Source organism: Pelodiscus sinensis, chromosome 2 (assembly GCF_052426305.1).
Source record: "Pelodiscus sinensis isolate ZL-2025 chromosome 2, ASM5242630v1, whole genome shotgun sequence".
NCBI classification, from domain to species: Eukaryota; Metazoa; Chordata; order Testudines; family Trionychidae; genus Pelodiscus; species Pelodiscus sinensis.
In genome coordinates this window covers 3,968,401-3,994,288 of record NC_143053.1, presented here as the reverse complement: position 1 = coordinate 3,994,288, position 25,888 = coordinate 3,968,401, and the positions used below count along the sequence as shown (strand labels likewise).

Here is a 25,888-nt window from a genome sequence, read left to right as displayed (position 1 = left end):
TAAGAGGGGGAAGATGGGATATTTGAAATGGTTAAGTGAGCACTGGCGGCAGCTTTCCAAGAAGCATCAGCTGAAAACCAAGAGGCATAGAGTGCAATGGCTGCAAATTAGTATTGGTCACATCATGCTGTGCCTCCAGAACAGCATTTAGTTGCAGAGTTTTGAGACCTCAGCGTTTTGCTTCTCCCCATTGCATTACCCAGACAGGCTGGCCTAGCCACCACTCCGGCAGGTTATCAGGTTTTCATAAATGCACCCTTATAGCTCTGGTTAGGCAGCTAATTTCCTTAAAAGATTATGTGTAAATTTCATGCTGGAGAAAAGAGGCCAAGTCCTGCAGACTGAAATCTTCTATTGAAAGAGTAAGTGTGGTCCAGACTCTAGTAGCCCTGGATTTTCCAAACTGGAGAGGTCACCTTCTAAGGCAGGGGTGGAGAACCTCCGGCCTTGATCCGCCCCCGAGGCTCACAGCCCCCCTCTGCACTGGGAAATCTACTGGCACTCCAGCTCCTCCACCATGGTGCAGGAGCACAAAAAAAAAAAATCTACTAGGCTGGGCTGCCCTAGGCTCTGGCATGCAAAGGGAATGTGGGGAAGGTCTTTCTCCTTTTCAGCTGGGCTCCACATAAAGAGTGTTTTTTGTGTGCGGCCCGAACTGATTTTTCTGTGGGTCAGTGGCCCCCGAGCCAAAAAAGGTTCCCCATCCCTGGCCTAAGGTAAGAGTTCAGTTACCAGAGTCCAAGTACTCCTTGGCTCTAGGAGGTTACCAACAAGGGCGCCGATTATTAGAGACCTGCAAATCTGCAGTTCATTTTAGCAGTTTTGGATGCAGATACAAATTTTGTATCCAGAACCCTGCAAATTTGTGCATATCTGCTTCATCTCACATGTATCTGCATCCACTGGTGTCCACACGGATATCTGTGGCTCATTTTTGCAGATATGGACGCACATTTTGTAACCACGCAGGCTCTACTAATTATAGCTGAGCTTTCTGTGACCTGGACTCTTGTCTGCTGGAAACTGAACTGAGCATCAAAAACCTTTTCACACCGGGCACCAAACAGCCCCACACAATCCCCCACTAGCATGGTACTTCCAAATCAGATGCAAACTAGAAAAAATTAATGAAGATCATTAAACCTTACTAGGAAGGGAGTGTTGCAATAAACAGCTCTAATAGCATCAGTCAGGTGGCTTTCAGGCTACTTTTGGCAGGAAAAATTTCCTCTCTCTGAAAGTTCCTCATGTCACGTGATAGTCTAACTATCCTCCTTTCTACTACACAGAGCACAGTCATGCTTTATAATCTGCGTTCATGTTTTACTTACAAGCTCCAATTTTTGTAGGCCACCTACGGGAACGTCTGCCCTTCAAATACATGTTGTAGAAAGCTGTAAGCGACTGCAATGGCAGCAGTAATTCTGCAGAACATGTCTAGATGCTACTAAAGCACTGACCTTTGTTTAAAAGCTCGGCCCTGCCACTTGCAAAAAAGCCATTTATGATTTCAAGGAGCTTTCTATGCAATTAAGTGAACATGCAGTTAACCATCCGTAACATTTTAGGAAGGGAACACCACTGCTGCCCACAATCTTACTCTAGTGGTGGGGGTACAGATACCTCGGGAATGTAAGTGAGAGACACCTGACTACTTTATAGCAGAACTGGAGTTTGCTTGCCAAGATCGCCCTGCTCTTTCCCCAGCATAGTCACCACCCTTTGCTTGCACACAGCATTCCCTGCGGCCTACTGTTAACATCACCGGGGAAGCCAAAAAAGGCATGTGGATCACAATCTCTCTGGAGAGTTAGCACCACTAGACTCCCATCATGCACTAGATCTCCAGGATGTGCCTGGTTAAAAAGCCATTTGGACACCTCTGAACATGGATCCCTGGCAAAACAGGAAACCACTAGACATCGTAAGAGTTGCTCATGTTAGTCAGTCCATAATCTGACTTCCCATCCTCCCAGATTGCCCCAACTTTTGTTCTCAGCTCTTGCAAATGGGATATGAAATTGCCCACTGATAAGTTACAGACCCTGATTGTGGTCCACTGCAGGTGGGGCACAAGTAGCCTGAAGGATTAAGACCAATTGTTGTAAATGATAACCCAGCTTTCCAAAATGTCTATTTCACCCCTATTCAAACAGTTCTGTACACAACGTGAGAAACAACCTATATTTTGAACACTGTACTTCTCCAACTGTAGCCTATGGAACACAGTAGGGGGGCGAAAACCAAACAAGTGGGAATTTGTTGATAGGATCTGGAAGTGCAAGAGAGCATTTTTTACAAATCGGTCTCCAGACTAGGAGAATTACTACCAGACTTTAACAAATATATACAGGCGGAGAAGGATCATTCCTTCATCTGCTATTGGTACTAGGAGCAAAGACTCTAGCACGCTGCAAAAACTACCTCCTCACTACTTGAGAACATGCATTACCTGTTGGCAGGAAGGACTGGCAAATGGTCCGTTCATCTGTTCATAGTATCGTCTCTCAGCATCGTCATACTTGAATTTATCAAACCAGATCTTCTCATGCACAAGGAAATCAGCTGCCATTTTTCTGCAAACAGGAAGAGACAATATGAGCACCTCAGAATGTTTAAGGGTGGTTGACTGTATTTTGTTCAACAGTCAGAAACCGCACTTCCCCCCGTCCCCCCAATAGGGCTGCATTGTAGCTTTCTGCCCTGTGTCTGCCTTCCTCTCTAGTGAAAAGCTCTAAGTAAATAGGATCCTATTAAGAAAGCAGGGCATTCTAATCATCCACCCCTGGCTGCCTAATCTCCCTGTATTTAGCAACACAGCACCAAGTAGGGTGGGGGGAGGGTACAGGTCTGACACTGCACCTTTCCCTTGAGGCAAGGCTAGCTGCACCAAGATATATAGACAAAAAATGACACTTAAAAATCACACAAGTCAATTAAAAACAGAGAATCACAGCTCTTTGGGCTCATATTCAGAGAGGTTTTTTTTAAAAAAAAAAATGATCAGCCAGCCTTAGAAACTCATCTAAGTTCCTTAGAAGAGCTTGTAACACAACATAGTGGACACAGTGTTTTAGACATTACAACTATGTTAGGAAGCAGTATTCAACCAGTGATGAATAGTAATAGAGAGGTAGCCGTGTTAGTTTTTCCTTTTGTTTTAACAAGATCAAACTATGTATCACTTTAAAGACTAACACGTGATGGGGAGGGAGTCATGCACACAGTTCTACCGCACACTATCTCCAATAGATTTCCCCAGTAACACTTAAATGAGAACTGTGCCACTCCAATAATTGCGCAGTATGGACCCCCAGATGGGAAATGCATCACTGAGGCTGTGTCTAGACTACATGGCTCCATCAATGGAGCCATGCAGATTAGGGTTATAGGCAAAGGCAAATGAAGCCGCAATTTAAATGATCGCGGCTTCATTTAAATTTACATGGCTGCCGCGCTGAGCCGACAAACAGCTGATCAGCCGTTTGTCAGCTCAGCGCGGCAGCCACGTAAGTTTAAATGAAGCCGTGATCATTTAAATCGCGGCTTCATTTGCCTTTGCCAAAACAACAAATCTACATGGCTCCGTCGACGGAGCCATGTAGTTTAGACGTACCCTGAGAGTGCTATAGAACTAGTTTACCCAGTTCTCCTAGCTAACCCCACAATAGTACATAGCATGACAGAGGCCTTGAAAAAGTGTCTCCTTTCAAGTCAGGAAGGAGAAAGGATTTCAGAAGATTGCATATGGAGGGCTTGAAGACAGACCTGCAGGGGATGTATTTTCAGATGATCCTGTAGTCATTTAGAAATTAAACTATTACACTGTTGGGGAGAGCTTTCCAATTCTGCATTCTGTTAGTCAGAAATCATGAAATTCTGCCCCACATGGGGCATACTGGGGATGTTCTAAAATGCACAGCGGTTCTAAACGGCTATGAAAGTAGGTCAACCGACTAATTCGTATGTGGTGACAAATTTAGAGGTAAAAGGATTAAGTGGACACGGGCATGAAGATGAACAACTTCCAAAAGCTATTTAACTTCATGGTGTCCTGAGGGATGGGGCTATTGCAAGAATCTAATGTGGTGCCTTGCACAATACAGGAGCAAGGGATGAGAGGTAAGTTCAAGGGGGCAAGAAGAGTCTAGAAAGTAGCATCTCAATGAAGAAACAGCAATTACAAGACCCTGTTGTGAGAAGTGTAAGCAGGGACATAGCAGCTAAGGAGCTCAGCTAAAATAAAGGGCATTAAAGAACTTTTATGAGAAGTTTGTGTCACTCAAATGCCGCAAGGGATCACAATTTCATGAATCAGCCTAGACTTTTACAAGCCCTACAAATCCTCATTTCAACATTGGTTGACTAAGTAGTGCTTTGTACTATGAAGCTGTAAAACATCTCTGAACCAAGACTAGTCAGAATACTGGAGAGGGGTCAAGACAGACTGATATATCCAAATTCTGTCACCCTTTCCCAACATTCACACCATTCCTGAAAGAGACTGGCAGAAATGCCATTCACAAACACAAAGCTCCTTGGGGCCAGTTTACCACAATCCTATGTCACAGGCCAGATCAATCACACACTGAACATTTTGTATGGTCACAATTTTCCTTTCATGGGGAGAGTGTTTGGTTCATTCTCCTTAGTCCAGCTGGATGCACAGAATACTATTCAAAACTCAAGGGATCACAAGCATTTCCTCAAAAGGGAGGAGAAAGGAATACCTATAAATCTGCATGATAAATCTATGCAGTTTGAGATTAATCTAACTCTCAGAGCCAGGCTACAAGGCAACACTTATATACTTGCCTTTGGATGAGCCAAATGAAGAGCTATAGTTCAGACAGTAATGTGGCCTCTGAGGGTAGGTCTACATTACAGGGGAGACCAATCTACTTCAGCTATGTAAACAGCATAGCTGAAGTTGACATACAGGCAGTCCCCGAGTTACGTGCATCCGACTTACGTCGGATCTGCAGTTATGAACGGGGCTTTTCTCGCCCCAGAGGACAGGAGCAGCGGGACGCCCAGATGCGTCGTGGTCCGCCGCCCCCGTTCTCCGGGGCGAAGAAAGCTGCTCCCCGTCTCCCTGGTCTGCAGGGAGACGGGGAGCAAAGCCTTGGAGCACGCCCGCAGCGAGACAGCCCGGGCGCGCTTGAGCTGTCCCCCTGCGGGCATGGTCCGCGGCTTTGCCCCCCGTCTCCCAGGTCAGCAGACCAGGGAGACGGAGCAAAGCCGTGGAGGACTTGGGCAGTCCCGCCACCCCCGTCTCCCTGGTCTGCTGGGGGGGAAGGGGGAGTGCAGCTAGTGCCCCCCCCCCCCTCCAGCAGACCAGGCTTTTCTTGCCTACCCCTGGGGTAGAGCAGCCGGGGGCTGCCGGGTTGGTCCCGCAGCGCCGCTCCGGACCAACCCGGCAGCACCCCAGCTGCTCTGCCCCAGGCATCCTGATTCAGCCCCTGCTGGTCAGTTTCAGCAGCGGCTGACTTGGGGACGCCTGGGGCAGAGCAGCTGGGGTGCTGCTGGGTTGCTCCAGTAGCGCCGAGGAGCCGCGCTACTGGAGCAACCCAGCAGCACCCCAGCTGCTCTGCCCCAGGTGTCCCCAAGTCAGCCGCTGCTGAAACTGACCAGCGGCTGACTACAGGAAGCCCGAGGCAGAGTTGCTCTGCCCCAGGCTTCCTGGAATCAGCCGCTGATCAGTTTCAGCAGCAGCTGACTTGGGGACGCCTGGGTTTCTTAAGTTGAATCCGTATGTAAGTCAGAACTGGCGTCCAGATTAAGCCGCGGTTGAAACTGATCAGTTTCAGCAGCGGCTGACGCCAGTTCCGACTTACATACAGATTCAACTTAAGAACAAACCTACAGTCCCTATCTTGTACGTAACCCGGGGACTGCCTGTACTTCAATCTATTTACTGCAGTGTCTTCACAGGGGTGAGTTGACAGGAAATGTTCTGTCAACTCCCTTTGTGCTTCTTGTTCTGGGATAGTACTGAGTCAACAGGAGAGCAAATGGTGACCAATTTATAGCATCTGTACTAGACATGATAAATCGACCCCTGCTGGATTGCATTGACCCCTGCTGGATTGATCACTTCCCCACAGGTAGAAAAACTTGGGTTCCGCAAATAGAATGCAATTATGTAAATTCAAAATACACTGTTTCATGTTCAGTGGATCGTGTAACAAAAAACGCTGTTCTGCACTCACCTAAAACAGGAAGTTTTCAAATCGTTCCAGCCTTTAAAAAACAATTACTGTTCCAATCAGACTAATCAGAGCCAATAACTTTGGATATTTCTGCATTTTAAAAATTCATCTCCCTTCCCAGTTCAATATTTGTTAATTATTATCTAGCTCACCTTCCTAACTTGCCCAGATTAAACACTCACCTTCAGACAAAATAACTTATCAAATTAACTAAACTAGCTTTTCCCTCAGCTATGCATAGGAAGCACCTGCTCTCTCCTGCCAAAGTTGGGCCTATTTTGGGAGTCAAATGGCACCTTTCATCCTGAAGGATCTCAACACTTCTCCACAAACTGAATATATACAGTGCCACAAAAAAAATCCATTTCTTGGGTGGAGGCCAGCTGACAAGCTACACACAGCAAGTTCTGTGGCAATCTTGGTCAAAGTCACTGGAGCAAAACCCTTCTTTTGTGGAGTTCAATGGATCTTTATACCCATGCACCACAAACACGCTATCTATTCTAATGGTCTGAGCCCCCAAAAAGTTACTGCTAGATCTGCCTCATATCGAGTTTATAAAACTCATAATGATGAAGGGCTGAGTCACCTGCCCCCACCCTCCACCACTATGGTTACCCCCTTCACCTTTCTACCAGAAAAGCACTTTGGGATTAAAGGCTCTGAGCACGAATTGGAGATAAGAATTTAAGTCAAGTCACGAGTTCTAACCCCTCCTCTGACTTCAGTTCTTTCTGATCTTGAGCAAATTAACTTCTCTGGCTCCAGCTAAATACCAGCCTCACAGGGGTGTTTGAGGATTAATTATCACCCCCTCATAAGGGTGAGCTACTTTAAAAAGGATTACCCCCTTCAATAACCATGCTGGAAAATGAAGGCTGACACAGGTTAAAACAGGACCCTTGGCTCAATGACTGGAGCACCATGGCTGTATTTGGCACTGCAGACCCACTGGGAGCTTGCCTTCTACATATGCAAAATTCTTTCAGCTCAATCCTGAACCATCAATTTTCAGAGCTTGAGTGTTACCCCAGAATAAGCTTTTCCTACTTAGTTTCTGATGCGGGCACGCTTGCAGCACGAGAGGCAGGTCGAGTTGGTTTTGCTAGCATGAATTCCGGAACCCTTGCATTATCTTGTCTGCTCAACATTTCCAGGGCCTCAGATGCATAATATCGCGATTCGGCGCGGTCATATGTGGGTTTACTAAGCCACAAAGGTTCACTGTCCTTGTGCAGGAAATACCAGGTAGGTGGAAGGCACTCAGCGTCTTTAGGAAGAGGCGGGTCGGTGGTGAACTCCACATGTCGGGCATTCATTCGTTGTCCGGGAATGCGGCCTTTCTTCTCCTTTCGGCTGCTCCTCGAGGCTTCTGGACGGCTGCGCTCTTGCGGCCTCACTTTCCCTGGAGGATGCCCATCAGTCATGTTCTCATAGAAGCATCTCTCAGCATCATCATAAATAGGTTTCTCCAGCCACACCTCCGAGATCAGTGCCTGCAAGCTCAGTATCTGAGGCTTGCCATTAACCGTTTGGTGGGCAGGACTTGGCAAACTGGTAAGAAAAGAGGCACCAGAATGGATCATAACATCTGTTGATGGACATGGTGTAGCAGGCGTTGCTAGAGCAGTCATATAGCCTTCATCTGGAGTTCTCTGACCAACGTCACCATAGTCACTGTTCCATCGTACAGATGGAAGATCTAGGAAGCATGGAGGAACAAAAGATTGAGACCTTTCAACAAACTCCTTCTCTGCATCATCAAAGCTGAATTTGTTGACCCAGATGCCCTGGATGACATGGTGACAAGCAATCAGACTAGCATGGGTGCAGTGCATGGCTGCTAGATTCCTTCTTGGCTCATGAACAGCTGGGATAGTTTCTTCTGACCTAGACACAAATGCTGGCTGCTCAGCCGCCAGGTCAGTCTCAGGGGCCTTCTGGGTCAGGTCATCTGCAAGTTTCTTCCTGAACACATTTTCAGCGCGATCGAAGAAAGGTTTGTCAAACCACACACGGTCAGCTAACAAACCCGTCAGGACGAAGTCCACCTTGCAAACCAAACTCCTGGTTTTTGGAGAGCGCTTCCTCTTCTTTTGTTTCTTCCCATTTCTAATTCTTTTCATGTCTTTCAATTCACCCTCCGGGGGCTCATCATAGCAAACACTGTTTACTGCCTCCACCTCTTGGCAGTTTTCAGGGGCTGAGGCTGCCAGCATGGCTTCTCTTTCATAGTAGAGCCTCTCCGCTTCGTCATACCTGTGCTTGTCCAACCAGATCTTTTCTAGTGCGTATGGGAGCTTCCTTGTCCTCATCTTCCAAAGAGTGGCAGCATTAAAAGACAAGCACAATAATGTAGTTGCAACATAACTTATCAAGCCAGTGGCATGCAATAGATTTTAGCCATTTCTTAAACACTGCAAAGATGATATCAAAAGATCACAACACCCAGTCATAATAATTAAGAAATGGTTCTTTGGACATTTAATTTAATTTCCATTTCATTGTTTACACATTTCAGTGAGAAGTAATTAAGTTATCCAATTCCAAAATTGATCCATTTCTCATAAAGAACCTTTTAAATTAAGTTATCTGCTTCCACATTCATGTTTGGTCTGGTCTTAACTATATGAAGTCCTCAAAAAACTAAAGCCATGAGCATCATATGTTGTTCACATTTTACACTGTAAGGCACAGTTGTCAGTAGTGTAGACCAAATTTGAATTCTTTTCAAAATTTCATTTAGCAGTAAAAGGTATTTTCCAAATCAACATCTGTTAAACATCAACAATGTGTCCATATTTTAGGAGACTTGTTTAAAAAAAAAAAAAAAGATTCCCTATCCATGAAGATTTTTTCTGTGGCCACTGTTAATACTGAACATGCTGTATGGACTGCTATGAAAACAACAATGGGAGCAAAGAAATATTGCCAGAAGTGCACAAAGTTAACTGAGACAGGGGTGTTTGTGTATTTTTTCATAAGATATGTTCGTGAAAATGAGCTTTATTTCCTTTAATTGATGGAGTTTCCCTTCATAGAATGTGCACCCATTATTAGGCTGAAATAAGGCTATATGTTAATAATGGGCTCCTGACTTTCTTGGAAACCATGAGTAATCTAATGTATTTTGAAGCAACAAACTTTGACACTCATTGCATTTCAGTTAAAAATAAATTACTGACAAATGCACAGGACAAGAGTTTAAAAGGATGGTCTCGGTTCATATATATGTGACAAAACTTATTTTCAACACAGCAACTTTAGAAAGATCAACCTACAATTTTATGCTAAACTTTATTAAATGCTATTGTTTCACATTTAAATAAAGTGAAATATCCCATACAAAGAAGTGGAATAAATGTTGCATGTGTTTGGTGTAAGATTTGTGCGTTAAATACTGTTTATAATCCACTATGAAGTTAAATTTAACTTACAGGATACCAAAATTATCAGACACGACATTGGAGATAGCTTTCCTAACTGCAGGATTTACACCAGTGCTCAGAAATCCACGTAATGGTTAGCTACCAAGTTTCAAGACAGTAAATTAATAAGTGTGTTGAATTATGCACAAATCCAATTTAAAATTAAGTAGCTGAAAAGTCAGATCCCCTCTTTGCTTACCTGCCATCTCAGTTTCAAGTTTCAATTTCACTCTGCAATTGATGTTCAAATCAGAATAATCTAAAACTGAACATTTCTCAACCTTCGATTAGGTGCAGATGGTGATGATAGTTAGAAAAAAATCAGAATTACTAACTCAGGACTTGGCAGACAAATAAAGAGGGGAAGTATTTTCAAACATTTTGCCTTTGCCATTTTAAAGTGAAATTTGTTACTATTTGGGGAATTTTGACATTAGATATTAAAAAGTACCTATAGCCTACATACAGTATTGAAACCACAAAAAATGTATACTTGTCACAGCTATAGAAGATACTGAACAACTCTTGTCCAACTGAAACAATCTAAAAAAATCTCTTAACATATGAAAACTGGAAACCCTGAAAGTCAGGCAGATGTATTTAAAATATTAGCTTAACTAGTTGCTTTACCCTATACATATTAATAAAATACTACTTACTACCGTGAACCACCCACTTGAAAAACACAGAGAATTAATCCTATTACTTTCAAAGTCAAAGCACGCCAGTAAGTTGGATGCAGTGTGGGGGATCAAGCAGCAACGCTGATCTGGCCATTGGGATAAGCCATGTTGTCACAGCTTCCTTGGCATTGTGACCAAGAAGGCAACAATGACATCACGTCATAGGTCAACAGCAGAATATGTGCAAGTTGCATAAAAATGACTAAAATGTTTATCAGGTGCACAAAGTATTCTATGACAAAGAGAATCTGTCACCCGCTTTCATTGAAAAAGCGTAGTAGACCAAACTTATTTTAGCATTAGATTTCTGACTTGTACAATATGTTACATGTTACACCTTTGTACTCTTAATGGAAAAAAGAAGCAGGCTCTACCCCACATGACAAATGTTGAATAGTAATACGTATTAGAGGTTGAACCTCTCTAGTCCGGCACCTCAGGACCTGACACGGTGCAAACCTGAGAATTTGCTGAACCACAGGAGGTCAATATTGTCTAGCTGCATTACCAACAATTCCACTACTTACTGGCCTCCTAGAAGACATTTAGGAGTAAATTAGAGCTGAACACAGAGCCAGGACTGGTGGCTGTAAACACACTTTTATAAACAAACTTTATGGAACCACCAGAAACTTGGCCACACTCATAAGTGGACAGTGGATAACTAAAATCATGCCGAACCACTGATATTGCTGGACCACAGAGTGCAGCACTAGAGAGGTTCAATTTGTACAAGAAATCTTTTAAAGGGAATGGGTTGTTTGACAGTTTGCACTGAGGAACTGTTTTCCACAGGAGCTTTCTTCCAGTGTATCCTAAGAAAAGTAGTAAGGTCCTCCAAACAGGAAGAAATAACCTGAATTTTAGTTACTGAACAGTAAGTGAAGATGGGAAAGGGACGATGGATTGCTCACTGGATTTGGAGTCTCTTAAATGATACAAGAACAAAATATAAGCTGGAAGTGAGCAGATAAAGCCTAAGTAACATCTGACTGTATTGGGTCAATCTGTAGCAGTTCTGCATCGAAAGGTAATCTTCTGGCTACACTTCTCAACTATGCTAGAGAAGACAGGATAACACAGACCCTTGGAGGAAGTAAAGAATCTCAACTTAGCTCTTAATATCCTGCTAATACGTGTTTAACCTGCAGTACTGTAACCTGCAGTACTGACGTAAGGCAACAAACGCACAGCAGATAAAATAGAATATTACTTAATCCATTTTAACATATTAGTAACAGTTTCTTGCAACTCATCAAATGGCCTCTGATAAACCAATCAAGTAGCAAGCATTATGGTATGAATATGGAGGCAAGTGCCCTCATTAAATACATAATGTACATAGAACACTATTACCTATTGCAGGATTTATGTGTTCCCATGTAAAACCAGATGAGAGATTTTGTTCTCCAAAGAAATGAAACCAAAATGAACTGTTGTACGGTGAATACTAAACTCCTATAAGAATGGTCATTTCTATTAGAAGACAGAAAACTTAAATTGACAGTGACCCGTTTATAACTGATATGAACAAACTCCCAGCACCAATACATGCAATCCAGTGATTTTCTTGGGAAAAATGAAAGCAGATGTGACAAGTTATTGACCAGGAGTACTTACTTTTTTAGTTCCTATGATAGCATTAAGAAATAACGATAGGAGAAGTGAGAGAGTTTTATTTCTAGAGATGTGGAACCAGTGAGAGCACAATGAAACGAGTTGTAATACTAGACAGGATATTACTTGTATAAAATGTTTTAGCTTTCATAAAAATTAGTAACAACACAGTTTACTGAGAAGTTGTGGCTGCTTAACACGAACGAGTTTAGTGCTAACTAAATGGAACTATGTACAGATTCATCTAAAACCCAACTGCATTTGTTTTAAACTAGTTGGCACTAAACATACAGTTAGATTAAGTATACACTGGAATTATGTCTTGTGTTTGATATGGATCAGCCTTAAATAAGCTACAAAAGTTTGCAGAGTACCAAGAATAGTTAGAGATGTTAATTAGCTTGTGCCAACTAGCAGTGAATGAAAGATTCAAAACAAAACAAAAAAAAACGGCCTGTAGCAGAAGTTTGTTAAAAAGATTATACAAAAACAATTTCTGGAAGATGTCTAGTCCCCCTAAGAATTTAAACAGATCTCCTTTTTAGTCAAGAGTGGTTTTGAGACAGACCAAATATATTTCAATATCAGTCAAACGATGTTTTTAAAGTTAATTCCCTCCAACACCCAAACTGCAGGCCACAGCCAGTCTGCTTAAGATATTTATCAGACCCCTCCAGGGCATGGTGGATTAAGCAGAAATCAACCTTTTATTTAATTTTATATATACCACCACCACAAGCTCTCCAACACAGTTGCTCTAAGTCAATGGGAAAGACATTCTTGATCAGCACAGCACTGTCCACACCCGTGTATATGTCAATGTAACTATTCATTGTTTTTTAAGTGTAACTTATGTCACTCAGGGAGGTAGCATAAATTAGGCAAACAAACTGATAGGGTAGACATAGCCTATGACACTTGAAAAGTCAAACTTTATTTTTAGTTGTAAAGCTTAGTGCTCATTAATCTTACTGAGCTTTAAGAAGAATCTCTGCAACAGTTCCTATTTCTGAGTATGTCAACAGCAGACATCAGTAGAAGAACTCTTCACAGTAGAAGTAAAGAACTCTGCTCGATACTTAAATGCAGTCCACTAATATTACGTTGCTGGAGGGTGATGTGCTTTTCAAAACCCACAATCTTAAACAGTGCAAGATTACCACTAATGACTTCGAGCAGTGGTTCCTAAACTTTTCCACATCACGACCCCTTTTTGATTTTTGAGAAACCCTCACGTCCCCACCCTCCAAAAAAAATATAGCAGCAAAACTTGTTGAGCAGATGCCCAAACAGATGGACAGACTGGGCTCTTTCTTGGGGGGGGGAATTGATGGAGGGGGCTGGGTCACCTTGAGCCCCCTCCCCAGAACTTCTTCAAGCTCCCCCAGTTTGGAAACCCATGCCTTAGAACCCATTGATAATGAAAGAGACAGCAAATCCCAAAAAGCTTCACTGAAAAGTAATATGAAAACTGTCATCCTGATTCTTTAACAAAATGCACCTTTATGATTAGGTTATTCCCCCGCATGTGTGCTGTAATACTTTTTTTTTCAACTCTGCACATCAACATGTCCTCATTCTGGACATAATCTGTTTCTAATGTTTGGTATCAGAGCTAAACAGAGCCAACAAGGATTATAGAGAGAATACTCATGCACTCTCTCACATCACATCCATGCCCCAATAAAATCTACCGAAAGTTAATCCCAGCAACAGCCAGGAAAATAATTGTCAACTACAAAGTTAAAACCGAGGGGAAATAATTGGAGAAGGAAGCAGGTTTAGTATTCCATGCCCTCTGCTCCCAGCCCAAAATTTGGTAATTAATTCAATTACACACACATAAGCAAGAATCATGTTAGTCAAGTGTTTAATTCCACTAAAGAAGTTACCAATCCAGCTACCTGCAGTACTTCTTATGGGAAGATAGTGGAGTGCTTCAGGATGTAACTGAGCAAAAGCACTGCCAATCAGCCCACAAAAAGACAGCTGGGACCTCCCAACTATGATCCCGTGAAACCCTGACATCTGGCCACAGGTGATACAGCAACCAATAAGCAGTACCTAAAAGTACTCTGCTAATAGGTGTGGAAAAGCAGGTCTGGAGATACCTGTCACAGAGAAAGAAAGGCTCCATTTGCTCCTCCAGACAAAAGTATGCAGTTCTGCAGAAAATCAGAGTAGAGAAAGGATAAGTAGTAAGTTTTAATAAGAAAAATAAATCAACAAGTATCAGTGAATGAATAGAACAGTGAGTGAGGGAGCAGAGGAAAGTATACCTACAGGAAAGAAGGAAAGCCAAGCACAGGAAAAGAATATGTACCTTAAGTTCAACCAGTTAACCAATGGGGCTGAAGTAACCCCCCCCCCACCTGCCAGGGAGTGCTCCCTGGGGGCTGGCATGGGGGCACCACAGACAGGGGCTACTCCAGTGTTCTGAGGAGCACCTTGTCTGCAGCTGGCCCAGGTGCCCCTTCAGCAGAGACTGCTCAGATTAGGACCACAGGCAAGGGCTGTTTTGGGTGGGCCTTCCAGCCCAGCAGGGAAGGGGAGTGGGGGAGAAAGGCATGGGAACTCAAGGCTGGAGCTCCCCCTCTGCGCTTGGCCCTTTAATCGGTTAATCAGTTAAACAAAATGTTTAACCTGTTAGCCAAACAAACAGGATTTGACATCCTAACAACAGGCAGAATCCTACTGATTTTGGTGGAAATCAAAAAGCCAGAAAAGGTAGAGGAGACGCAAATACTCCCCAACATTTAGTGAGTAGAACCCGCAGTTTTAAGCATTAAAGTTGTAATTGTCTACAGATCAACAAGCTGCCATCACTGGGGAGGTAGGCACGTAACAGTTAGTCAATCAATGGATAAGCAAAAGCTTATCTGTTAATGCTACAGACCAGTGGTGTGCAACCTGTGGGTCGTGGCATGGGGGTCACGAATGGAAAAAGGTTGTAGACCACTGCTATAGATTACACACATCCCCCCAACACCAGTACATTTTTTAGTAGGCTGGCCAGCAGCCCGGCTCAGCATTGGCTGATCTGGGACCTACCCCGACTGCGGGTCTGCATTTAAAGCGTATTAGGAGCCAAGCAGGCAGGCAGCCCAGCTCAGTTCTGGTTTGTGCTAGGTCTGGGAGCTCAGACCTGCCCCCCCAGTATGCCCAGACAGGGGCTGCTGCCACCCCGCTGCTGCCTCTGTATCAGAGGTACCAGAGCAGGGCGAAAGGCAGACGGTCCTCAAGGGGAGCGGTTTTTTAAATTGGCTCCTGTCGCAGACCGGCTCCCACCTGGCACCTTGTACTGCAGGGGACTCCTCGGAAGTGGGGCCAGAGCGCACTGGCTGCCAGTCCCACCCCTAGGACGATAGAATAGCTGAGTTCTAACCGATAAGAATTCATGAGACTAATCAACTATTTAATTAACCGGTATTTAATATCCCTATGGGAGATGCCAGGAATCCCCGGAAGAGGGGACACTGGGGAATGGAACAACGCGCTTGCGAAGACCCCTCGTGCGTGTCACTCAGACCCGTTTTAACAAGGCAGGCGGCGCTCTGTGGTTGTGAAGAGAATAAATGAGAATTGAACCAGGGGCGAGGGAGCTGGGCTGCAGCACAGCCCGGGAGGAGGAAGGAAGAGCAGCAGCCGATCCCGCCAGGCTGGGGGCAGGGGCTGCGCGGAGAGGGGTGGGACCTTCCCTAGGGACGGCGCAAGGGCGCTGCGGGGCAGACGGGCCGAGACGCGGGGGCGCTGCCGCTTTCCCGGAGCCTCCAGGGACCGGGCAGAGCGGGGGGGGGGGGGGGGGGGGAGTCCGCGCCGCAGAGTTCGCCCCCCCTCATCCCCCCAGGCGGGGGGGTCGCTCCGGGGGCCCCCGGGCCCGCAGCTGAGCGCCCCGCTGGGAGGCACAACCCGGGGGGGCCCCCCCCTCAGGGACACGCCCCCCCCCCGGGAGAAGCGGGGCCGCTCACGGGGAGGGGCAGATGCTGGGGGCGCCGGTGAGGCCCCCCGCGGGGGGGGGGGCAGCCGGGACCCCCCCCCCCCCCCCCACGGAGCGAGCCTGGCCTCGCCGCCCCTCCCCCCGCGGGGCTCGCTACTCACGCGGCGGGCGGCTGCGCTCCGCTCGGCCTCCGTCGGCAGAAAGGAAGCCGCGCTGGCCGCGCGGGGGATTCTGGGTCGCGGCGCCGACCAACCGTGGCGGCGCGGGAGGGGGGGCGGCTGAATGTCGAGGAGCCGCTCTGGGGCCCGTTCTGTGGAAGCACGCTCCCGGCTGCGGGGAAATGGAACAGGCCCGGGGAGGGAGGGACACACAGGAGGGTGGGACGCCCCCTCCCCAGGGTGGGACACCCCCTCCCCCGCTTGGGACGATGGACCATTCCGGCGAGGAGGCCGGCTGTAGGAATTACAGGTGGAAGAGTCCAACGGGAGGCGTGTGCGGGGGGGGGGGGGGGGGGGACTGGGACGTTCCACCTCGGGGCGAGCAGCGATGACGCATGCGCGGTGGCCGCCGTCCCGCCCTATCGGCTCTCCGGGGCCGCAGAGGAGACAAAAGAGCTCGGCTCCCCGCCCCCCCCTCCACCCCGGTTATAACGCGCCCCGGCCCGCATGGCTCCGCGCGGCCGCCCCCGCCATGGACGCGGGCCGGGCGGGGCCGGGCGCTAAGCGGGGGCCGCGCATGGACGCGCGGCGGCCCCCGGCCGGCGGGGAGCCGGGCCCGCGGCGCAGACGCTCCCCGCAGGGGCCGGGCGGCAGCGGGGGGCGGGAGGAGCCGGGCGGGCGGGAGCCGCGGGCGGCGGCGCGGTGCCGGCGGGGCGGGCTGGCGGCCTTCCGCCGCGCCTACTCCATCAAGGACAAGCTGCAGGCCATCGAGCGCGTGAAGACGGGCGAGCGCCAGGCCTCGGTGTGCCGCGACTTCGGGGTGCCCGGCGGCACGCTGCGCGGCTGGCTCAAGGACGAGCCCAAGCTGCGCTGGTTCCTGGACCAGCTGGGCGGCGAGGTGGGCACCCAGCGCAAGAAGATGCGCCTGGCCAACGAGGAGGAGATCGACCGGGCCGTCTACACCTGGTTCCTCACCCTGCGGCAGCACGGCGTGCCCCTCTCGGGGCCCATCATCCAGGCCCAGGCCGAGGCCTTCGCCCGCCAGATCTACGGCCCCGAGTGCACCTTCAAGGCCAGCCACGGCTGGTTCTGGCGCTGGCAGAAGCGGCACGGCATCTCCAGCCAGCGCATCTACGGCGAAGGTGGAGGGGGGGACCCCGCCGCTCCGGGCACCCCGCCGCTCAAGCCGGAGCTGGAACCCGGGGCCGCCTCGTCCGCCTTCCCCGACCCCTCGCTGCTCCTGTCGCCGCCGCCGCCCGCTGCCGTTCCTTCGGACGGGGGCGGCTACGGGGACGAGCAGATCTACAACGCCAACGTAACCGGACTCTACTGGAAGCTGCTGCCGGGCCAGGCTGGGGAGCTGCGGGTCCGTTCCCCCCGCGTGCCGGCTCCCCCCCGCCGGAGGCTGGCGGTGAAGGAGCGCGTCACCGTACTGCTGGCCGCTAACCTGACTGGCTCGCACAAGCTGAAACCGCTGGTGGTCGGGGGGCTCCCGGACCCGCCCAGTCTCCGGCACCACAACCAGGACAAGTTCCCGGCTTGCTACCGCTACAGCCCCGAGGCCCGGCTCGGACCTGCCCTCCTCCGGGCCTGGTTCTTTGAAGACTTTGTGCCCGGAGTCAAGCGTTACCTGCGCCGCAGCTGCCTCCAGCAGAAGGCGGTGTTGTTGCTCAGCAGCTCCCCGCCACCTTCCGGTGCTGGCCCTGAAGAGCCACCCCAGCTGCAGACCCCGGATGGCTCTATCCGAGCCCTCTTCCTCTCCAAGGCTGCGGCAGGGGGCGGCTCGGCTGGAGGGGGAGGCCGTATCCCGGCCCCACTGGAGCAAGGCGTGGTGTCCGCCTTCAAGCAACTCTACAAGCGGGAACTGCTGCGGTTGGCAGTGTCTTGCGTGGCCAGTGGGGGAGGAGGCCCAACCGGAGGGCCCTGCCCGGCTGGGAATGGCCCCTTGGACTTTGTGCGCTCCTTCCTGCTCAAGGACATGCTGTACCTGGCTGGCCTCTCCTGGGATCTCATCCCTGCTGGCTCCATCGAGAAGTGCTGGCTGCTGGGGCTGCGCGCTGCCTTCGAGCCCCAGCCCGGGGAGGAGGAGCAGGGAGAGCCGCTGGGCGAGGATGGAGGCGGTGGGGACAGCAAGGTCTTCAGCGACCTCACCCACCTGGCTGCTCTGGCTTACAAGCATCTGGCACCCGAGGAAGTGGCTGACTGGCTACACCTGGACGATGTGGCGCCAGGCACGGAGGGGGAAGATGGGGAAGGGGACGGTGGGGATGAGGAACCTGGAGGCTGCGTGGGGGAGGAGGAGGAGGAGGCAGCAGGGGTGGGAGCAGGGGGAAGAGGCAGTGGAGTGGAGGAAGGAGGGGATCCCCCACTGCCCACGGCTCAGGAAGCCATCAGGGGCTTAGAGACAGCTCTGCGCTGGCTGGAGAGCCAGGACCCCCGGCAGGTGGGGCCGCTCAAGTTGGTGCAGCTCCGCTCCCTCATCAGTATGGCCCAGCGGCTGCACCGAGGGGGTAGCTCAGATTCCTAGAGGGAGCAAGGGGACAGGAGCTGGTCAGCCACCTGCTGCTGCACCTTTGAGGGTGTAGCCCCTAAACCCAACTCTACAATGGGGGCCAGTCCTCCTACCCATCAATGCTTAAGGATGGGGTCTCCTACCTTGTGGGGCTGGGAACTCCTGCCTGCTGTACGGTCACTGCAGGGTAACCCTACCTCCTGGGGCTAATAAGGGGGACCAACGGCCCACAAAGTGCCATCACTTGAGGGCTATTCCTCACTTTAAATGTCATTGGGAGGTGCTAGTCCCTGCTCCATGGATGGAGGAGGATAATCCCTTGCAACATCACTGGAGGGTTAATCCTGACCCCCGACCTCAGCATATCCCCCAAGCTTGTGGGGCAGAGGCAGGGGGCCCTATCCCTGCATTCAGTGTCACTGAGAGGCCTGGGGCATGGGCTTACCCACATCCTCCTGGGATTGAGGGAACATCCCTGAGAAGGGCTTAGGTGGGGGACACAGAAAGCACACTGCCCCCCAGCTTGATTGGAGGAGGGGATTCTGGGACCAGCAATGGCGGCACTGTGAGATGGTCAGCAGTACCAGTGCTGCTGGGCGGGGAAGGCGGTTGAGCCTGGTTACTCACCACCAAAAGAGGCTCTTTCTTCTCAAGCTGTAAAGAGGGGGGGAAAAAAGTGCTGGCAGGGAAGGAAGTGAAACAGGTAACCTGGCTGCAGCCTCACGGAGGTGAATCCCGGTAGCAGCTGGATCTAAACCCATCACTGGACTGTAACTGCTACCCGGACGTAAACTGCAGCAGCCACTGGCTTGGGTGTCTTTGTTCACACTCTGGAGGGGGCTGGTTGCTTTTATCCTTCCCATCTGCTAACTGGCTGCTTCTTATACTAGGATGGGTTTAAATCAGCGGTGGGTTTCACATGCACTGGATTGGAACTGGTACGCTCTGGGCTGGGGGTATTCTTGATAAGCTGCAGGCCACCCTAAGAGTTGGTGAGCTAATGTCCACTCCATGGTGACTTGATGTGCATGAGGGCTGCTGTAGCTCTTAAACCATGGATACTTAAGACTTCCAAAAAAAACCCCACTTTATTTTCCAGTCTTATAGCAAAACAGTTAAGCTCAGTGGCCAGGAAGAGACTAAAACTCCCTTCAGCAGTGGGATATTCTGCAAGCAGATTGCTGGTTTTGCCTCTTGGAGGCTGCCCGTAACATGACCTGCAGCTGGGGTGAGGCAGAAATTGGTGTGGTCCACAACATTTCTATTAAAAAATACAGGTATGAGATTCCAATTGGAATCTTTCTTTGCCTGATTTTTTTTAATTACTTTTAGTCTGCTATTTAGCAACAAAAAAAATAGTTGAACAGTTCTGCATTGTGGGGATGGATACATAGCCATCTTTTCCATCTCGTAACTTCAGAGTCTATGAAGAGCTAATCGATTTCTATTCCACTTTGGGGGCTTTTGGTAAATCGTTCCTTTAGCCGGATGTATAGTGAAGCAAAATAGATTTTAATGTGACTTTTCTTCAAAATGATGTGGCAAGTAAGCTTTTGATTTAACCCTTGAAATTGCATTCACTGTTCAACTGTATGTGATCCTCCTAAATTTGTTTCAGTAGGCAAAGTCATCTAGTTATCTGTAAAAACACTGGCTGCTCTGAAAAAGAATCTCTTGAATTGTGGTTCAGCTCTTGCTTCTGAGCCCATGAACTAATACTGAGAGTTGTTTACAAAATAAAATCTCATATCTTGAGATGAAGAAGAGTGAATAAATTAATACAATTGCCTTATAAACCTGGTTTTCTCCTCCATTTGGATAATTAGCTCTGAATAGTAGCCTTTAAAACTGGGATTCCAGCTTCTGCTTTGGAGTAGCTGTTTTAGGGACAGGTGAAGACAGCAAATGAGACAGTTACAAATACCTATATTTTTGTACAATTTCCACTGTTTCCAGAGCCAGCATTTGGAAATAGTCTAATCCGTTTCACATTGCTTTGTAATCAGTAATTTTCTCACTGTTACATATAGGCATATGGCAGTGTTTGGGTTGTGTATGCTAACAAGGGGAAAGTTTTAAGTTGCATAATTACTTCCAAGTTACTTACTTTGATTATTTGAAAAAAAATTCTATTAGGTTTTATCATTTAATTTTTTTTAAAGGTTACATTTTAGCCCTAAGCCACCTGACTTTGAAAGTAGGTCAGTAATGTGTATATTGCTAAAAGATATCCTGTAGTCAAATGCAAGTATTTGGCTCAATGTAGAGATGATGTGGTGAAATTGCATGGCCTGTCTTATGCTAGAGGTGAACTAATAGTCCCTTTAGGCCTTAATGTCTGTGAATCTCTATGAACGTTTAAAATATCACTCTTGGAAGGAGATTAGGAATTCTGAGAGACAGTGGAGCTGCATGCATCACTTAAGGATGAGGGAAGATCCCATTTAAGCATAAAAATTCCTGAGGACATTAACCAACTACAGCTTCTGTTTCCAAAGGACTGCATTGTTGGGAAGGTTGAAGGAGTTGTCAAGCTGTTAATTCTGTGGCTGGCTGGCTGGCTAAGCTTTACAGTTACTAATGTCCTTTATTCTTGAAATGAGTGTGGCTGGTATGTGAAAAGTGACTCTGAAAACGGGACCTTGGTGGGATCCCGTTTCCTTCAGTGGCTCCAGAAACAGTGTATTCAATTATAAAGTAAAAATATTTTATAAGTACCCAGTTTCACAGCCTCAGGCCCTGAAATTCAAGGTGGGATCTTTCTTGCTTCGTATCATTGCAAGAAATAAAGATTCCAGAACTGGAATTTATTTGGCATTTCCATTGCTGATAGAGTAGATGTCTGCTCTCATGCGCTGTGTTTCCAAAAGTGATCTGTTAAAGGATGAGCCATTAACTACAAAAATCAGGCGTAAGCATGGCAAACAAGTAACTGGAACAAATTTCCTCACATCAGTAAGGTATTAACTTCCATTTTCATAAAAATGTTTTTAAAAACTCTCCCTCTCTGTGATCAGTGTTGTTAAGGGAACCAGGAAAAGATGATTAGGAAAATACAGTAAATGCTTGGCACTTGGACTGTTTCAAGGCAAAAAACTGATTTCCTTTGTTTTCACAACTGCTGGTGGAAAGGTCCTAGTCTAAAACTTTTAGCTGAGATGGGCTCACAGATTGTCAAGATGGAACATGGCAAACTGGGCTCATGTAGTCGCTAGCTTGAACCTCTAAGAATGACTGCCTGCAAAATGCTCCTTTTTAAGCAACTTAGGTTTATCCTTCTGCTTTCCAGGAAGATGCCAGTATTGGTCTCAGTTGGGTGAAGTTTAGATAGCATTGGCTTAAACGTGGGGCGTTATCTGTATGAAAGCTAAGGGTTGCTAGAGCAGCAATCTGAAACGGAGACCACCATGAAAAAGAGCAGCTAGATCCATTGGAGGAGAAGATTTAAGAAGCTGGGAGTAATCAACCATGTCATGTCTTAGAGAAGCTTGGGATGAGATGGATGGATGGAGTAAAGGTGTTTTTGGTCTGGAAGAAATCTCGATCTCACTGAAGTGTAGAGAGAAGGAGGTTGATGGAGAATCCAGGATCACATTGGAAGGTGGTGCCAGATTTTTTTTTTATAAAGAAATTGTGATCTTTTGTGAGGGGCAGGATGCAGTCATAGGTAGCAAAATGAGCTGGGTCTGTAAGTGTGAGGGAGGGTAAATGAAAACTGTCATGATAAAAGATGAGACTTAAGTTGTATTGGAGAAAATTGGCATGGTCATTTGACTTGTCCTAGAGATGATTAATACCACCCGAACAAGAGTGGTGAAAATGGATGTATGTGGGGTGGTTTTGTTCTTTTTAGCTGCCAGGTGGGTCAGAGGAGACCTGAGAAGATGCTGGTCCTGCCCCAGAGACCTGATGAATATTTGCTAACTATTTGCTGTAGGGATATTAAATATAGATTAATTAATCGATGGATTTTCCATCTAAGCGGGGGAGCCTGCTGGCTCTTAATACATTTAAAGGGCAGGTGCGTAGCGGGGGACCCGGTGCGAGCCAGGCCAGCTGATTCCTAGGTGTCCCCCCCTGCTGCGCTTCTGATTTTTAATGTATTAAGGGCCAGCAGGATCTTAATACATTTAAAAAGCAGAGTCTGCGACTGGGTGTTAACCAGGAATCAGCTGATTTCCCGTTCATGCCTGGTCCCCCGCCCTCCCCCAGCCTCTTGATAGGCAGCAAGTGGAGGGAAGCAACTAGTGGCTTACATCCTTAATTTGCTTAATGTGATATGAATGAAGGTCACAATTGGGTGATGAAGTAAGGGAGGTACCAGTTATCCCATCTCACTGATCAGCCACCTATGTATGGTTACTATTAGGGAGTGTAGAAAAATGTGGAGCGCCTTTTAGGATGTTGTTGAAGTCATGTAATTTCTAGATAGGAAACAGTTTTGAAAGGTTCTGCTGTTCTGTTTTGTTGTTTAGGAAACATGAAGAAATAGTGGCTAAATCTCAGGCCTTGTATGTTTCATCTGGAACCTTGTTTCCCTGGGAACCCTAGTATGTTTCAACCGTCGGACTGTGAATGTGAGGATTCTTTTTGAGTAGCCAGCTTTGCAGTACTAGCTGCTGTAAAAGATGCAGCCCTCCTCCCATTCCCTTCCTCCCCAAGAAAACACGCCTACCGCTGCCCTTAGCAGTCTTATTCTGCCATGTATGGTTTCTGCCAGGCAACAGAGTCTAGTAGTTACTGCTGCCAGTCCTGGTCTTTGGGGATTAATAAAGCTGTCAGCAAAATGAAAGGTGTGTTTTTTCAAAACTTCAGCTGCGTGTTGCACAGAAATAACCCTTCGTAAATCCATGATCTCCTCGTTCTCTCGGTCACATGCTCAAATCTCCTGGTGTATTTCAGTGTCAGCTTTCAGAAAACAATCCGTGAGTTGCTTCAGTCTGTCCTGAGGATCTGCTCTTCTGTGTTAATGCGTCAGACTGTCCAAGGAGCTGCTGCCCCTGAACTGGTGGTAGGATCTGTATAAGAACGGCCACACTGGGTCAGACCAAAGGTCCATCTAGCCCAGTGTCCTGTCTGCTGACAGTGGCCAATACCAGATGCCCCAGAAGGAGGGATCACAACAGGTAATCCTCATGGGATCCCTGCCCTGTCACCCACCTCCAGAGAAGCAGAGTCCAGGGATACCATTCCTACCCATCCTGGCTAATAGCCATTGATGGACCTAACCTCCATTAATCTATCTAGCTCTCTTTTTGAACCCTGTTAAAATTTTAGCCTTCAGCGCATCCTCTGGCAAGGAGTTCCACCAGTTAACTGTGCGCTGTGTGAAGAAACACTTCCTTTTGTTTTTTAAAACTACTGCCTATTAATTTCATTTGGTGACCCCTAGTATCTCCAAGGTGCCCTTTTATCTCTCTACGTGGGGGAAAAATCCTTCTCTAGTGTGCAGGGGAGCAGGAGGAGGTTGAGAAGAGGAAAAAGGGATGGTGTTTCTCCCCATTTCTTCCACAATTCCAGAGTATTTGGCTGTTCGATAGGATGCTCAGCTACAAATTAGTTAATTACAGATTCACTCATTAGAGAGGAAGACTAGAATGTCACCTGGCTTTTTACTTTCCTGTTGATGTGTTGCATAACCTCGCTGCTGCATTTGCTTTTTTTTTTTCTTTTTTCCCTTGTGCTTCACAGTTTGAAATGGGTTTCCCCTTTTGAGATTGGCACAATCATGAGTCAGAGATTCCCAGGCCAGAAGGGACCATCTAGAGAGCTACGCTGTGGCAATCTGAGCTGTTCCAGGCTGTCGGTGTTGCAGGCTTGGTGTACCATCCCAGTCAAAGCTGTTGTAGTAAAAAGGGCTGTTGGGTAATGCTGACCTCTCAACATTTAGCCAGCAAGTGCTTTGGATGTTGGCAGTCTCTTGCAAACCGATTTCGTTCTAATATGTATGTTACCCATGGAGAGGTTCAGCCAGTGTGACCAGAGGCTGCTGCCTCGGCCAGATACTTGATGGTACAAAATTATTTTCAGAGGCTGAAATGTAAGGGAGGCCTGTCGCAAGTTCTGTCATGGGACCCTTGGAGCTCTCAGTATGGATCTACCAGGAAGGGAGCTTGAAACGCACATGAACTCTGTGTCCAAGAATGACCTTTCCCTTCCCCCACTGTGGAACAGGAAGGCCTCTCCTTTGTCCTAAATTTCACCCTTTGACACACCGAAGTTCAGAATCACTGCTTGGGAGCGACTGGATTGTCAGAATCCAGATGTAGGGCTCTGGGATATGGGGGGTGGGCCATTAGGGTTCTATTCCTATCACTGGGACCATGGGGAGGGGAATGTAAAGTTATGGGGGGGGGGGGACACTGGAGTCCTGGGTTTTATGCAAAACACTGGTAGGGAGTGTAGGCTAGTGGGTCGGAAGGGTCCGAGCACCTGTGTTCATGGCTTTAGACGGCAGTGTCGTCTGATGTATATAGACCCGCAAAGCCACAGATATTTGCTCTGTATCTGCAGGTATCTGCAGAGGTGGATGCGGCTCTCCGCAGCTGAATGTTGAGGGTATGGACACAGATACATTTTGTGTCTAGAATCCTGCAGCTTCGCAGATACCTGATTTGTATCTGCAAGAATCGATGTCCGCAGATGTCCAGATACAGATTTGGTCTCCACACAGAGATCTACCTCTGCTGACCCGAGTAAGAATGGGAGTTCGCCAAAGCTCGTTTCCCAGTAGGAAAATGTGTCCGTGTTGTTGGCTGAGGTGACCCTGGAAGAGACCCCTCTCATTTCCAGGCAAGTCGAGGGCACGGCGGCCATGTCCTTGCATTTCTGTGCACTCCAGTACTGTCCAAACCAGGCTAGAAACTTGCTCTGAAACCGACGTTGAACTGTTGTTGTATCTAGTTTATGCATCAACAGGGGCTACTTCAGCTGAGACACCAAAGCGTCCGGAGGGATGCTATGGGGTATAATTCCTGTGTTCTACCAATAATATTCAGTGACCACAAGCAGCTTTTCACCTTCCTGCGCTGATCAGTGCAGCTCTCCGCGAGGGATTGGAGCTGATGAAGTTTGCAAGATGCTGGGAGATCGGCTGGGTCGGGTCAGAGAGGGCCGTCCGTGGGCTGAGTGTACGCAATTCCCCCAGCGCTGGACGCATGGGGCTAAGCGACTGTCCCTTGACGGTACATGTGCACTAAGGGCTCTGCTCCGTGCCTGCTGCAACAGAAGGAGGCTGGCGGAGGTTGGTGTGCTTTGGATTAGCTGGCAGGGAGGGTGACCTGCGGTGGCTGGTGTTTCTGTGGAGGCTGTAGCCATGTAGGAATCCTGTCCCTTGGGGAT

The 25,888-nt window shown here is 47.8% G+C and overlaps 2 protein-coding genes across 10 annotated transcripts in view; one reads left to right on the top strand and one right to left on the bottom strand.

The window, feature by feature from the left end:
• The window catches only part of EEF1D (eukaryotic translation elongation factor 1 delta), a 30,872-nt gene extending 14,693 nt beyond the window's left edge, over window positions 1–16,179 (bottom strand). For 4 of the 9 annotated variants that reach the window (XM_075919972.2, XM_075919973.2, XM_075919974.2 and 1 more), the window contains exons 1-2: window positions 7,263–8,527; window positions 2,453–2,576 (exon numbers count right to left, since the gene is read on the bottom strand). In XM_075919972.2, coding sequence (XP_075776087.2) covers window positions 2,453–2,576; window positions 7,263–8,527 — 1,389 coding nt within the window. Of the gene's footprint in view, window positions 1–2,452; window positions 2,577–7,262; window positions 8,528–14,004; window positions 14,024–14,051; window positions 14,106–16,038 lie in introns of those variants that run through there. The other 5 variants (XM_089776131.1, XM_075919978.2, XM_075919976.2 and 2 more) reach the window with 4 other exon arrangements.
• Window positions 16,180–16,250: 71 nt separating this feature from the next.
• TIGD5 (tigger transposable element derived 5) lies at window positions 16,251–23,339 on the top strand. Its single transcript, XM_006131684.5, has one exon. The coding sequence runs from the start codon at window positions 16,424–16,426 to the stop codon at window positions 18,560–18,562; it is 2,139 nt and encodes a 712-aa protein (XP_006131746.4). The 5' UTR covers window positions 16,251–16,423; the 3' UTR covers window positions 18,563–23,339.
• Window positions 23,340–25,888: the final 2,549 nt, after the last annotated feature.

What these genes read in the sequence shown, in the direction of transcription:
- TIGD5 (XM_006131684.5), top strand. Translation starts at nt 16,424, where the DNA reads ATGACGCATGCGCGGTGGCCGCCGTCCCGCCCTATCGGCTCTCCGGGG.